The sequence below is a fragment of the Triticum aestivum genome, chromosome 2A, assembly GCF_018294505.1.
Source record: "Triticum aestivum cultivar Chinese Spring chromosome 2A, IWGSC CS RefSeq v2.1, whole genome shotgun sequence".
In the NCBI taxonomy this organism is placed as follows: Eukaryota; Viridiplantae; Streptophyta; class Magnoliopsida; order Poales; family Poaceae; genus Triticum; species Triticum aestivum.
The window spans coordinates 435,114,409-435,127,596 of record NC_057797.1 but is presented as its reverse complement, the minus strand read 5'-3'; the positions used below and the strand labels follow the sequence as shown (position 1 = coordinate 435,127,596).

The following is a 13,188-nucleotide window of genomic DNA, read 5'->3' as shown; positions in this document are numbered from 1 at the left end:
AGCAAAACATGATCACTCTTTGGGTGTAAATCACATAGCGATGTGAACTAGATTATCGACTCTAGTAAACCCTTTAGGTGTTAGTCATATGGAGATATGAACTAATCACATAAAGATGTGAACTATTGATGTTAAATCACATGACGATGTGAACTAGATTATTGACTCTAGTGCAAGTGGGAGACTGAAGGAAATATGCCCTAGAGGCATAATAAAGTTGTTATTTATATTTCCTTATATCATGATAAATGTTTATTATTCATGCTAGAATTATATTAACCGGAAACTTAGTACATGTGTGAATACATAGACAAACAAAGTGTCACTAGTATGCCTCTACTTGACTAGCTCGTTGATCAAAGATGGTTATGTTTCCTAGCCATAGACATGAGTTGTCATTTGATTAACTGGATCACATCATTAGAAGAATGATGTGATTGACTTGACCCATTCCGCTAGCTTAGCACTTGATCGTTTAGTTTGTTGCTATTGCTTTCTTCATGACTTATACATGTTCCTATGACTATGAGATTATGCAACTCCCGTTTACTGGAGGAACACTTTGTGTGCTACCAAACGTCACAACGTAATTAGGTCATTATAAAGGTGCTCTACAGGTGTCTCCGAAGGTACTTGTTGAGTTGGCGTATTTCGAGATTAGGATTTGTCACTCTGATTGTCGGAGAGGTATCTCTGGACCCACTCGGTAACACACATCACTATAAGCCTTGCAAGCATTGTAACTAATGAATTAGTTGCGGGATGATGTATTACGAAACGAGTAAAGAGACTTGCCGGTAACAAGATTGAACTAGGTATTGAGATATCGACGATCGAATCTCGGGCAAGTAACATACCGATGACAAAGGGAACAACGTATGTTGTTATGTGTTTTGACCGATAAAGATCTTCATAGAATATGTGGGAGCCAATATGAGCATCCAGGTTCCGCTATTGGTTATTGACCGGAGACGTGTCTCAGTCATGTCTGCATAGTTCTCGAACCCGTAGGGTCCGCACGCTTAAAGTTCGGTGACGATCGGTATTATGAGTTTTTGTGTCTTGATGTACCGAAGGTAGTTCAGAGTCCCGAATGAGACCCGGACATGATGAGGAGTCTCAAAATGGTCAAGACGTAAATATCGATATATTGAACGACTATATTCGGACATCGGAAAGGTTCCGAGTGATTCAGGTATTTTTCGGAGTACCGGAGAGTTACGGGAATTCGCCGAGGAGTAGATGGGCCTTATTGGGCTTTTAGGGGAAAGATAGAGGAGAGGCTGCGCCCCCCCCCCAAGGCCTAGTCTGAATTTGACTATGGGGAGGGGCGGCGCCCCCTCCTTCCTTCTCTTCTCTTTTCCCTTTCCTTCTCTCCTACTCCTACTACTTGGAACGGCTCCTGGTTCTACTAGGAAAGGGGGAATCCTACTCCTGGTGGGAGTAGGACTCCCCTAGGGCGCGCCATAGAGAGGGCCGGCCCTCTCCCTCCTCCACTCATTTATATACGGGGAGAGGGGCACCCCTTGGAGACATAACAATTGATCATTGATCTCCTAGCCGTGTGTGGTGCCCCCTCCACCATAATCCACCTCGATCATATCGTAGCGGTGATTAGGCGAAGCCCTGCGTCGGTAGCATCATCATCACCATCACCATGCCGTTGTGCTGACGAAAGTCTCCTGTGAAGCTTTGCTGGATCGGAGCTCGCGGGACGTCATCGAGTTGAACGTGTGCAGAACTCGGAGGTGCCGTGCGTTCGGTACTTGGATCAGTCGGATCATGAAGACGTACGACTATATCAACTGTGTTGTGCTAACGCTTCCGCATTCGGTCTACGAGGGTACGCGGACACACACTCCCCTCTCGTTGCTATGCATCACCATGATCCTGTGTGTGCGTAGGAAAATTTTGAAATTACTACGTTCCCCAACATGGTCACCAATGGACCGATGAACTCCGCATCCTCCCGGGATGCGATCTATGGAAAGTTCATCTCCTCTTGTGGTCGGCTGAACCGCCAAGCGGTGATGTAATAGGCTCATGAGGCGAGTTCGACTGTCTTGAACGTGTCGAGCCAGTAGCGACTACCGTCGCACTAGAACTCCACGCCGAACCGATCGGAGTCCTGCTGCCGCACGCCCTTGAAGGTTGACTTACTATTTGACTTGAGCTTTGGCGGCATGGCGGCGGCAGGGGTGTAGCGACGACGTAGGGGCGAGGCCGAGACAACAGATTGCGGTGGGGTGCTATGGTTGCGGCGTGGAGGCCTAATTTGGGCAGTTCGGCCATGACACGGTGACGAAGCGATGGTGGTGGACGGATTCGGTCGCTGCGGCCATGACGTAGTGACCAGATGACCGTGAAGGATAGATTTGGTTGGTGCGGCTGTGGTGGCGGTGTGTAGGTGGTGATGCATCGTGATGGGCACGAGCGGTGCCTAATTTGGTCGGTGCGGCGGGCAGCGTTGACAAACGTGGGCGGATTCGCCGGCGGGATGGGATTCAACAACTTTGGAGGCGGCGACACGGAGGTGGTGTGGCAACCGCGAAAGGATGGAGAGGGGAAAGTTCAGCGAAGCGGGTGGTAACGATGGACTTGGGCGGATCCGGCGGCGGGGCAGGATTCAACGACTTTGGAGGCGGCGACAGAGTGGAGGTGGTGCGTTAGTCCCGTAGGGATGGGGACGGGAAAGTTCAGTGTGGCGCGCGGCAACAACCGATGTAGGCGGATCCGACGACGACCTGGGATTCAACGACTTTGGAGGCGGCGGCGCGGAGGTGGTGCGACAACCACGCAGGGATGGGGAGGGGAAAGTTTAGTGAAGCAGGTGGTAACGACGGACTTGGGCGGATCCGACGGCGGGGTAGGATTCAACGGCTTTGGAGGCGGCGACGGCGCGGAGATGGTGTGTTGGTCACGCGGGGATGGAGAGGGGAAAGTTCAGTGTGGCGCGTGGCAACGGCCGTAGGCGGATCCAGCGATGGCGTGGGATTCAACGTATTTGGAGGCGGCAGAGCGACATTCGCGCATGGATGGGGAGGGGAAGGTTCAGTGAAGCAGGTGGTAACGACGGACTTGGGCGGATCCGGCGGCGGGGTAGGATTCAACGGCTTTGGAGGCGGCGACGGCGCGGAGGTGGTGTGTTGGTCACACGGGGAATGGAGGGGGGACTTCGGTGTGGCAGGTGGCAACAACCGATGTAGGCGGATCCGACGACAAGGTGGGATTCAACGGCTTTGGAGGCGGTGGCGGCGCGGAGGTGGTGCAGCAATCGCGCAGGGGTGGAGGTGGGAGTTCAGTGTGGCAGGTGGCAACGGCCGATGTAGGCGGATCCGACAACAAGTGGGATTTAACAACTTTGGAGGCGGCGGCGGCACGGAGGTGGTGTGTCCGTCGCGCAGGGATGAGGGAGGGGAAAGTTCAGTGTGGCGGGTTGCAACAATTAACATGGGTGTATCCGCGGGGGGGGGGGGGGGGGGGGGATTTGTCGACTTTGGAGGCGGCGGCACGATGGTGATGCCGGTCAGGCGGGAATAGGAAGGGAAACGTTCAATACGGTGGGTGGGTGCCCGCGAGACTGTTTTTTGTTTTGCGACAACAGTCGCAACACTTAGTGCTGTATTTTGCACCTGCCTTAAAATTAGAATCAGAGTAAAAAAGTTTGTAAGGGCATATACAGTGGTTGATAAGATAGTTTTATCTTAAATCTTGCATGTAATTTAGAGATGACAAAAAAATATGTCTACAATGGGTCATCTCTTAGCTTTATCTTCAATAACTAGTTATTCCTTAAAATGTAGTAAGACATATTGTACTAAGAGATCATTTCTTGTCTTCTCTTAAATAAGAGAAGACAAGCCTTTTTTTTATGATTTTTCTCTCCTCCACCTCATCATTTATCCTACGTGACATTGCTATAATAGAACCATTGTACATGCCCTAAGTAGGGCACCTGTGGAGCAGCATTTTTACCCCCTTTTGCTCTAAAATGTGTTTATGCCCACCAAATGGAGATGCTCTAAGACGGGTTATGTGAAGTTGTAGGGAGATAATCCCTCTCTCGTAGATAGATAGATATAGATATGTTACGGTAAGTGATATTGGGATCTTTTCGCGGTAACAAACTAACCGCTTGCTCGTACGTTGCCAGAAAAATCGCGACCAACTAACAAATGAAGCAACTCGACTCGATCCTCCTCGTGGTCTTTAAACAAACGGAGAGTCCAGTAGACGGGCACAACCTCCCTCCTCTTCTTCCTCCCTCGCCCCCTCCCCCTCCCCCTCCCCCTCGGCCTATTATATAGCACTAGCTACCTAGGTAGAGCCGCGGCGGTGCAGCACTAGCCAGCTACGGCGAGCGGTTGCTGCTGCCGCGGCCCTATTCTAATCTCAAGCCGCGGCCTCCTCTGCCACAGCTGCTGCCATCAATCATCATAGCCGGCACCGTCGGCGGAGAATTAAAGGGGTCGAGTTAGTGGGGAGGGGGAGGGGATCGATTCCATTCCCTTCTCTTTTTTTCTCTTCAGATTGAAATCAAAGGAGGAAGGCATTAATAACAAATCCAAAAGGAAGCCCCGCCCCGCCCCGCCCGGCTGCCTTTCACATGGATGTGAGTGGGGATTCTCTTTCTTTCATTCCCCCCTTTCCACTACTTTTACCAGATTACATAGTATAGATAGCTCGGCGCACAGAACGAACGAACCTATTCTGCTACAGAATCGGATGAATGGACTAATGCCTTTATTCTGACATGGATTGATCGCTTCAATAGTATAATAATAATAATACTAATTATTAGTATGTAATGTAAATAGCTGAATAGCAGGTGTTGTATTATAGATTTTTCATTCAGAAAGATTAGTTGTATTATTATTATTATTACTAATATTACTGATATTGCTGTTATTATTATTGTTGTGATCATTATTAATATTCTGACATGGAGTGCTACTTTAATTATTTTTCACAAAGTGTGCTATGGATCATGTGTAGTACCACAAAGGAGGAATTTAATAGATTATTAATATAGATATCCATGTTTTTCTTATGGATGTGGAGTGAAAAGGAGAAATTAATCAAGTTTTTCTCTCTTAGAAGAAAGAAAATCCCCAAATTCAGTTGTCGGATGCTACTTTTCTGACGTCTGCGGCTTCCTTTTTATAGGCCACCAAGCGGCAGCAGCAACAGCACGACGAGGAAGCACTCTCCAACTCTTCTCCTCCAGCTTCTTCTTCCTGGGCGTCAACCTCTTCCTCTTGCTTGCCTGGCTCAGGGGACACAGACAGGGCGCCGCTGCTGCCCTGCAAGATGGCCGACGATGAAAAGGTCGACAGGGTTGACGTTTCTGATGATACGGCCCACCAGATTAGCGTTGGTAACCATTTCTACCTCACTCTTCCCTCCGTGATAACAACAAGGATAGCTCACCAAACTGGTTGTCGGCTATGTGTCTCTGATACTCCCTCTGCATCTTGATCACTCTGTTGCCATCAACTCAAATGCCTATCAATAGTATCTTCTGCTATCAAATTAATACCATGTTAACCCAACTGATTTCTGTAACGCTCCAAGGGTTTTTTACATTCATCATACTTTGATCATGAGAAGACATAAAATAAAAAAATAAATGCTGATTTAATCTGCATTTTAGGTGATGCCCCGTCTCACTGCTTCCTCTGATCAGGGTTCAGAACCTTAAAATGTTATGCGCATGAATCGTTTTCTTGCAGTTCTTGTATCTGTGACTAATTAACACACGAAAGATCCTGCTTGTTTTCAGATCCTTGGTATCAAGTTGGATTTGTCCTGACAACAGGGGTCAATAGTGCATATGTTCTTGGATACTCTGGGTCGATTATGGTCCCTTTGGGCTGGATTGGTGGAACATGCGGCTTGATCCTGGCTGCTGCAATCTCGATGTATGCAAATGCTCTGCTTGGTCGCCTTCATGAAGTTGGCGGGAAACGCCATATTAGATACAGAGATCTTGCTGGACATATATATGGTACATATTCATACACTCTTTCCCTGCATTCTAATGAGATAGACATAACGTTTAATAAACTGGAGTTTGCTCTATTTGATTTTGAGGACACCCATATGTCCTAGTTGTAGAGTGCATGTTGTGGTTGTTGAGGTTTGGGTCAAAGATACATAGTACCTCGTTCTAATCTACTACTCCCTCCGTCCGGAAAAACTTGTCCCAAGCTTCTTTCTCAAATGGATGTATCTAGCACTAACTTGGTGCTAGATACATCCATTGGAGGGACAAGCTTTTTCGGACGGAGGGAGTACCTCTGTACCGGAATACTTGTAGCTGGGGGAAACTAGTACAAGCTCTCCCAACTACAAGTATTTTGGTACAGAGGGAGTACTTGTTTGCCATTTGGACACCACTTCCCTTTTTACCGCTCCAGTTGGGATTTTTTTTATCTGGATGGAATTCAAATGCAATTTGTTTGTCCCAACATAATTAGTCTACCTTTTTTTTGGTGATTACAGGAAGAAAAATGTATGCGCTTACATGGGCTCTGCAGTATATTAATCTTTTCATGATCAACACTGGCTTTATCATCTTAGCTGGCCAAGCACTGAAGGTATGAATAGCGTATCCACTAGCACCTAACTTAACCATTCTGGTTAAAATATCTGTATTCAAAACATTTGCTGGGAATCCATCTGTTGAATTTCTTTCCATTGAAAACAGTTAAATTGTTGATCTTATGTTGTGCGAAGTTACTTGTGATGTTTTGTCCTCACAAGGCTTATTTGTGATGTGATTTCTTGTCTTCAGGCAATATACGTACTCTTTAGAGATGACGGGCTTCTCAAACTTCCCTACTGCATAGCATTATCTGGGTTTGTCTGTGCTCTTTTTGCATTTGGAATTCCTTACCTATCTGCTCTCCGAATTTGGTTGGGATTCTCCACTGTTTTCAGTCTCATCTATATCGTGATAGCATTTGTGCTGTCGCTTAGAGATGGTATTACCCTTTGCTGCCTTGTTCAGCTGTCTTGGCATATTTCGTACCATAATTTCGTATGCATTCTATTTGTTGACATACCATAAATATGCTTTAGGTTTCTTCAACATGACATTTTGTTTCATCACTTGATTTTTTCAAGGCATAACAGCACCTGCAAAAGATTACAGTATTCCTGGATCAGAGTCAACTAGAGTCTTCACTACGATAGGTGCTGTAGCAAATCTTGTATTTGCGTACAACACTGGAATGCTACCAGAAATTCAAGTGAGTCATTGTAATAGCACAGAAGGGTACCGACTAGTTTATGTGCCATCAGATTACCTTATGTGACTCATATACATTGCAGGCAACCATAAGGCCTCCTGTGGTCAAGAACATGGAGAAAGCTCTCTGGTTCCAATTCACTGTTGGTTCGTTGCCTCTGTATGCTGTGACCTTTATGGGATACTGGGCTTACGGATCGTCAACCTCGAGTTATCTACTGAATAGCGTCCATGGTCCAGCTTGGATAAAAGTTGTGGCAAATCTCTCTGCCTTTCTTCAGACTGTCATAGCATTACATGTAGGTCTACCTTCGTACTTCATAGTCCAAAAAGCAATCCATCTCAAAGTTGATATTTCCCCTCGCTGAACTAACATTTGAGTTTCTTTTCTAGATATTTGCAAGCCCAATGTATGAGTACTTGGACACAAGATTCGGCAGCGGACACGGTGGGCCTTTTGCAATCCATAATGTTGTGTTCAGAGTTGGTGTGAGAGGAGGCTACCTGACTGTGAACACATTGGTGGCTGCGATGCTCCCGTTCCTTGGCGACTTCATGAGCCTGACCGGCGCCCTGAGCACATTCCCCCTCACGTTCGTTCTTGCGAACCACATGTACCTGATGGTGAAGGGGCCCAAACTTTCTGCCTTCCAGAAAGGTTGGCACTGGCTGAATGTTGTTGGGTTCAGCTTGTTGTCGGTCACGGCTGCAGCCGCCGCGCTCAGGCTTATCATACTGGATTCCAGTACCTACCACTTATTTGCTGATATGTGAGGCCAATTTCTAGTCAGCTCTAGATTTTCATATATTATAGGATGGGTTAAGTCAATAGAGTATTTTACACCCTCGTTATTGAGATAAAATAGCATCAGTGAACGAAGTATTCCTGTATGTGTGGCTGCCTAAACATTGCCCGAAAGTCTGAAATATCTATTTGGATAAGCTTTTGTCAGCACCGCTACTTTGGACATGGGGGCGGCGCAGCCATAAGCTGAAGGAAAAGGCTCCAACTGCCCTGCTGGCTAGCCAAGCTGTTTGGGTCTTAGGTGTGCATTAAGTTCATTGAGCATTGGGCTAGGTGTGTGTGTGGGTCAGCCCAGTGCGGCCTGCAGAGAGTTGTTGAGCGGAGTTATAAGCTCTTTTTAATAGTTTGGATTGCTTACCACGTGTGTCACATGTTAGTGGTGTTATAAGCTGTGGTTTCACTAAAAATAATAATTATAAGCTCTGTTATCTCTCCTACATAAAAAAATAAGTAGTGTTCTAGTTTAGCTCCTCTTCGTCTGACCTCCCTCTCACTTACGTTTTCTTGCTACGTCCCTCCATGGAAATATCTATCTTACTTTCACGGAGTGAATTGCAAAAAACCACCACATTTAGGGCATTGATTGCAGAAAACTATCTAGTCTTTAATTTTGTCCAAAAATCACCGTGTTTCTAGTAAACTTTTTTGCAAATTCCACTGATACGGTGATTTGTCCCATTTAACAACATTCTGACAATTGGGGCCAGATTGTAAGAGCAAAAAATTTACACACACACCCCTTGATCTAAAACAGAAAAGCAATCAGCCCCCCAGGCGCGCTGGGCGTCGGGTTCCTGGCCTCCACCGCGCTGCTTTGCCTGTGACGCCGGAGCGATGCGCTGGGCTGACGGTGGGCGGAGGTGCGCTGGGCCACAGGAGGAGGCGTGCTCGCGCTGGGCCGGGGATGCTGGAGCGACGACGAGCAGCAGCAGCCGCGGGCGGCGGCGTCCTAGCGCACGATGCCTTCGTGTTCGCGTGGCTGGGCTTCTGTAGATCGGGCCGGTGGCGGCGTCTCGGCGAGCGGCGGCGGCATCCTGGGGCACGATGCCTCTGCATCCGACCGTCTGATGCAGGAATGGAGCTCGAGCTTCGACCTCCTCCATTTGGGGCGGGAAAAAAACCCTCGGATTTGGCGGCGGGGGAATCGAGGGGGAGGAAGGCGCGTCCGTGAAGCACACCCCCTGTGCGGGCGTCGAGCGCGCGTTCGTCCTCGGAGCTCCTGCAGCAGGAAACCAACGGAAATGTCATGCTGCTGCCGCTGCTGGTGCTCAACCACGCGCCTAGGGAAATGCCTAGCGCCAAGGACCTCCCGCCCCCGCTACTACCACAGCCACGCCGCGGCCCCTGCCTGCCTTCCCCCGCGCGCGTCGGCAAGCAGCTGCCCCGCTCGCTCCGCTAGAGCGCGCTGCCGGCCCCGCTCGCGCGCGCTTGCGCTTGCTCTGACCTGCCTCGCCGGCCTGCGCCGGTCGGCCCTATGCGCGGAGGGAGAGGGAGAAGGTGATGGGCTCACCTGGTAGTGGAGCCGCCGGACTCGCCGCCGCGGGAGGCCGCGGGAGGGGGGGGGGGGGGGGGGGCGATTGCTTTTTCATTTTTTGAATAAGGGTATTTTTGTGAAATCCAGGGAGTTGTATATCAAGTTTTTACCAAATCATCTCCTTACAATCCGGCCTCACTTGTTAGAAAGTAATCAATCAGGCTAAATCATCTGATCAGTGCAATTTGCAAAAAGTTTACTAGAAACGCAGTGATTTTTGCAGAAAATTAGGGACTAGGTGGTTTTCTGCAATCGATGCCCCAAATGTGATGGTTTTTTGCAATTCATCTACTTTCACGTTCCACTATGCAGCCTTGTAACTGCACTGTTCGTTGCCCTCCTCTTCTCGATCACCGGCGGTGTCCTCATCATCGTGCTCTATACCACCTTCCGCATCCGGAATAACCCGGAGTTTGCATCCGACGCCGGCGAGAACAAGGAAGAGAAGGGCATGGGGTTGTGGACTCGTGGTGGTGAAGAATGAGGACAACGTTGTTGAGCTCCATGGACACGACTCCGACCAAGTCCTAAGAGTATCTCCAACCGGACTGGGAAAATGTGACCCCGTATATGTCCGCAGACGCGTCAACGAATAGGGGCCAACAGGCCCTCATTTGTCCGCCAAGGCAACCAGACCCCCCACCCCATTTGCAAACCCTCATTTCCATACAACCTTGTGCAATGTAGTACATGGTACAAAGATAAAACGAGATATAGAAAAAGGAAAGTACCCAAATCATGACGTCAAGGAACCCTTTGCCGGAGTCGTCAACCTCCTGGTCATCGGCGACGTCTCCTCCTCCTTGTATGCGAAGAGCGGTTCCCGCCTCACATCGTGGATGTTTGCTGTCGCTACTCTCTGTAGAGTTGTTGGGCTTCCCTGAAGAGGAAGTGTGAAGTACTATAGTAGCAGATAGTATTTTTCTCAGTTAAGAACCAAGGTTCAGCAAACCAAAAGGAGATGACACACAAACAACGTGAACCGTATCTGCACACACACAAAGCAAATGCTTGCACCCGACGAAGGCAAGAGGGTTGGTTGTCAATCCCCTTGTTCTCGCCAATTGCAAGGATTAAATATGATAGTGATAAGTATGCAAATAAAATAAAATAAAAGCAAATAAAAACAGCGAGCAATTTTAGGTTTTAGTAATAATGGAGAATGGACCCAGGGTCCATAGGTTCACTAGAGACATCTCTCTCATAAGGATAACATCGGTGGGTAAACAAAATAGTGTTGGACAATTGACAGAATAACACATAGTTATGATTATGATTCTTCATGGCATGATTCGTATATAGGCATTACGTCCGTGAAACGTAGACTGTTGATCCAATTGCATCTAATACTATTATTCCACCCCGAAACCGCTATCCAACATGCATCTCAAAGTATTAAGTTCATGACAAACAGAGTAACGTTTTAAGCAAGATGACATAATGTAGACAAAGTGAGACCAAAAAATATGTTCGAACCTTATCGTTTTATCCTTAGTATCAATAATACAATACGTGCCTTGCAATTTCTCCTGTCACAGAGTAAGGACACCGCAAGATCGAACCCACTACTATGCATCACTCCCTCTGAAGATCTACTTGTCTAATTGGCCAAAGTAGACTTACAGATTGGAAATCATACATAGCTATAAAATCACACATCGATTAATTCTCAAAAGACTCAAATAGTTTAAATGATAAACTGATCATAAACCCACAATTCATCGAATCCCAATAAACACACCGCAAGAATTACATCGAATAGATATCCGAAGAGATAATTGTATTGAAGACCAGAGAGAGAGAGAGAGAGAGAGAGAGAGAGAGAGAGAGAGAGAAATCCATCTAGCTAATGTTATGGACACGTAGGTCGTGAAGGAACTACTCACACATCATCATGGAGGCATCAAGGTCGATGAAGATTGCCTCCCCAATGCCCCCTCTGGTAGAGTACCGGAAAAGGCCTCCAGATGGGATCACAGAAGAACAGAGGCTTGCGGCGGCGATAAAATTGTTTCGGGTCTAGCTTCGGGGGTTTTGGAATATTTGGGAATTTATAGGCTTTGAATTAGGTCAAACGGAGCCATGATGGGCCCACAAGCTTACATGTCATGCCCCCTAGGGGCTGGTGCCTGCAAGCCAAACAAGGTTATGTAGCACTTTCGTGGAAGTATCCCAATTAGCTATCGTCCCAATGAAGAGCAGATGAGGGTATTTATAGTGGCGCTTCTATCACACACAAGGTGTCACAATTCTCGTGTGAAATACCTGCTTGAGCTTCTGCAAATATTATTACTGTCCTAGAGGGCGAGTAAACCAAAATGACAAGGATAAAAGGTTTATGGCAATGACAGGAAAAACCCATAAAAGTAAATAACATAAATAAAAGTGAAAGTAAATAACATTTCATTCTATGGTTGTGCTTTGCTATTGCCATAGAGTGGCCGTCTCCACAATTAAGGTCCTTGGGCCGGAACCAAGCATTAAGTTTCGTGTATCACCATTATCTCATATTGTATTCGATCCTCATAGATATCTCCACCTGTCACGTCAGAGGTCACATATTCCCTAAACAATATGTGTTACCTATGTAGGTCTTGAGATCGTGTTTGTATGGGCCCTTAAATTGGACGACACGCATAGGTTTCACCACAAAATAACAACTTTCTAGATAGATCATAAAACCACAAATACAAATGACGACATATAGATTAGACACAAATGAATCTTACCACTCACCTACATCTCCCACGCCTACGGGGGATTACTCACGCATCATAAGAGAGAAACCAATCACACCAGATATTAAACCCATGAAAACCATATCGATAATACCGCGAAGATCAACAATATGATGAAATGGATAATTCAAATAGTCTTGATCTCCGGATGAGAATGAATAGAGTTAAAATTGTTCTCACAACTTGGAATGCCTCTTACAATAGTGAAGAATGATATGATGATGGAGATGAAAGGACCAAAACTAAGAAGATCTCCAAAGGTTCTTTGGATCTCCTCTTCTTTGTTCTGGATGTGCTGGTGGCGGCTAGGGTTCTCTTCTCCCCTGGGTACCTTCATGAAATTGTCTTGTATAGACATGGTGGATCTGTTGGCACCTCATATGATCGCTCATACAAGTGCTTACGGTCACATGGAAGGCTGTCTTTCTGCTCTGGTGCGCCTGGTGGCTTGGCTCTCCACATGGAAGTTGCTCCATTTGACTTGATTTGTCGTAATTCCCTTTGGTTTCCTTCTGTATATGATATTTCCTGCCAAACAATGGAAAAACATATTTTCTTTTCTTTTGAAGAATTATTGCTAGAAATAACTATTGGGGATATAACTATCAGTTATGACCCGCCCAGGAGGGGCCGGGTCAGCCCCAATGGCGGGTTACACAAGAAGCCCAGTAAACATTCAAGATGATAGTTTATTAAATCTTATAGAAGGCCCAAAGGCCTGGAGGCGGCTTAAGGCCCGGTATTATAAATCGCCGTATGTAAGGAAAGGCATGTAACGGAAGTGACCGAGCCGGGCACGATTATGAGCCGGCCAGGACATTGTAGGCCACCAGGCGTCAACGCGTGTATATAAGGGGAC

The 13,188-nt window shown here is 47.0% G+C and overlaps 2 protein-coding genes across 2 annotated transcripts; one reads left to right on the top strand and one right to left on the bottom strand.

Annotated features, from left to right (window-relative positions):
- The first annotated feature begins 4,243 nt into the window (after window positions 1-4,243).
- LOC123188914 (probable proline transporter 2) lies at window positions 4,244-8,414 on the top strand. Its single transcript, XM_044601192.1, has 8 exons — window positions 4,244-4,612; window positions 5,167-5,377; window positions 5,783-6,007; window positions 6,505-6,599; window positions 6,797-6,986; window positions 7,129-7,253; window positions 7,336-7,551; window positions 7,646-8,414. Exons 1-8 carry the CDS (start codon window positions 4,607-4,609, stop codon window positions 8,024-8,026), a joined length of 1,449 nt encoding a protein of 482 aa, XP_044457127.1. The 5' UTR covers window positions 4,244-4,606; the 3' UTR covers window positions 8,027-8,414.
- A 251-nt stretch (window positions 8,415-8,665) lies between these two features.
- On the bottom strand, window positions 8,666-10,044 carry LOC123191702 (serine/arginine repetitive matrix protein 2). The gene is made up of 3 exons (XM_044604343.1): window positions 9,979-10,044; window positions 9,383-9,567; window positions 8,666-9,276 (listed from the first exon to the last, which is right to left on the bottom strand). The coding sequence occupies exons 1-3, from the start codon at window positions 10,042-10,044 to the stop codon at window positions 8,820-8,822; spliced, it is 708 nt and encodes a 235-aa protein (XP_044460278.1). The 3' UTR covers window positions 8,666-8,819.
- Window positions 10,045-13,188: the final 3,144 nt, after the last annotated feature.

What these genes read in the sequence shown, in the direction of transcription:
- LOC123188914 (XM_044601192.1), top strand. An exon ending in TCTTGCTGGACATATATATG is followed by an intron (nt 6,008 to 6,504) that starts GTACATATTCAT and finishes TGGTGATTACAG; the next exon opens with GAAGAAAAATGTATGCGCTT. An exon ending in GAATGCTACCAGAAATTCAA is followed by an intron (nt 7,254 to 7,335) that starts GTGAGTCATTGT and finishes TATACATTGCAG; the next exon opens with GCAACCATAAGGCCTCCTGT.
- LOC123191702 (XM_044604343.1), bottom strand. Translation starts at nt 10,044, where the DNA reads ATGCCCTTCTCTTCCTTGTTCTCGCCGGCGTCGGATGCAAACTCCGGG. An exon ending in GGTTATTCCGGATGCGGAAG is followed by an intron (nt 9,568 to 9,978) that starts GTGGTATAGAGC and finishes CTCCACTACCAG; the next exon opens with GTGAGCCCATCACCTTCTCC. An exon ending in GGGGCCGCGGCGTGGCTGTG is followed by an intron (nt 9,277 to 9,382) that starts GTAGTAGCGGGG and finishes TTCCTGCTGCAG; the next exon opens with GAGCTCCGAGGACGAACGCG.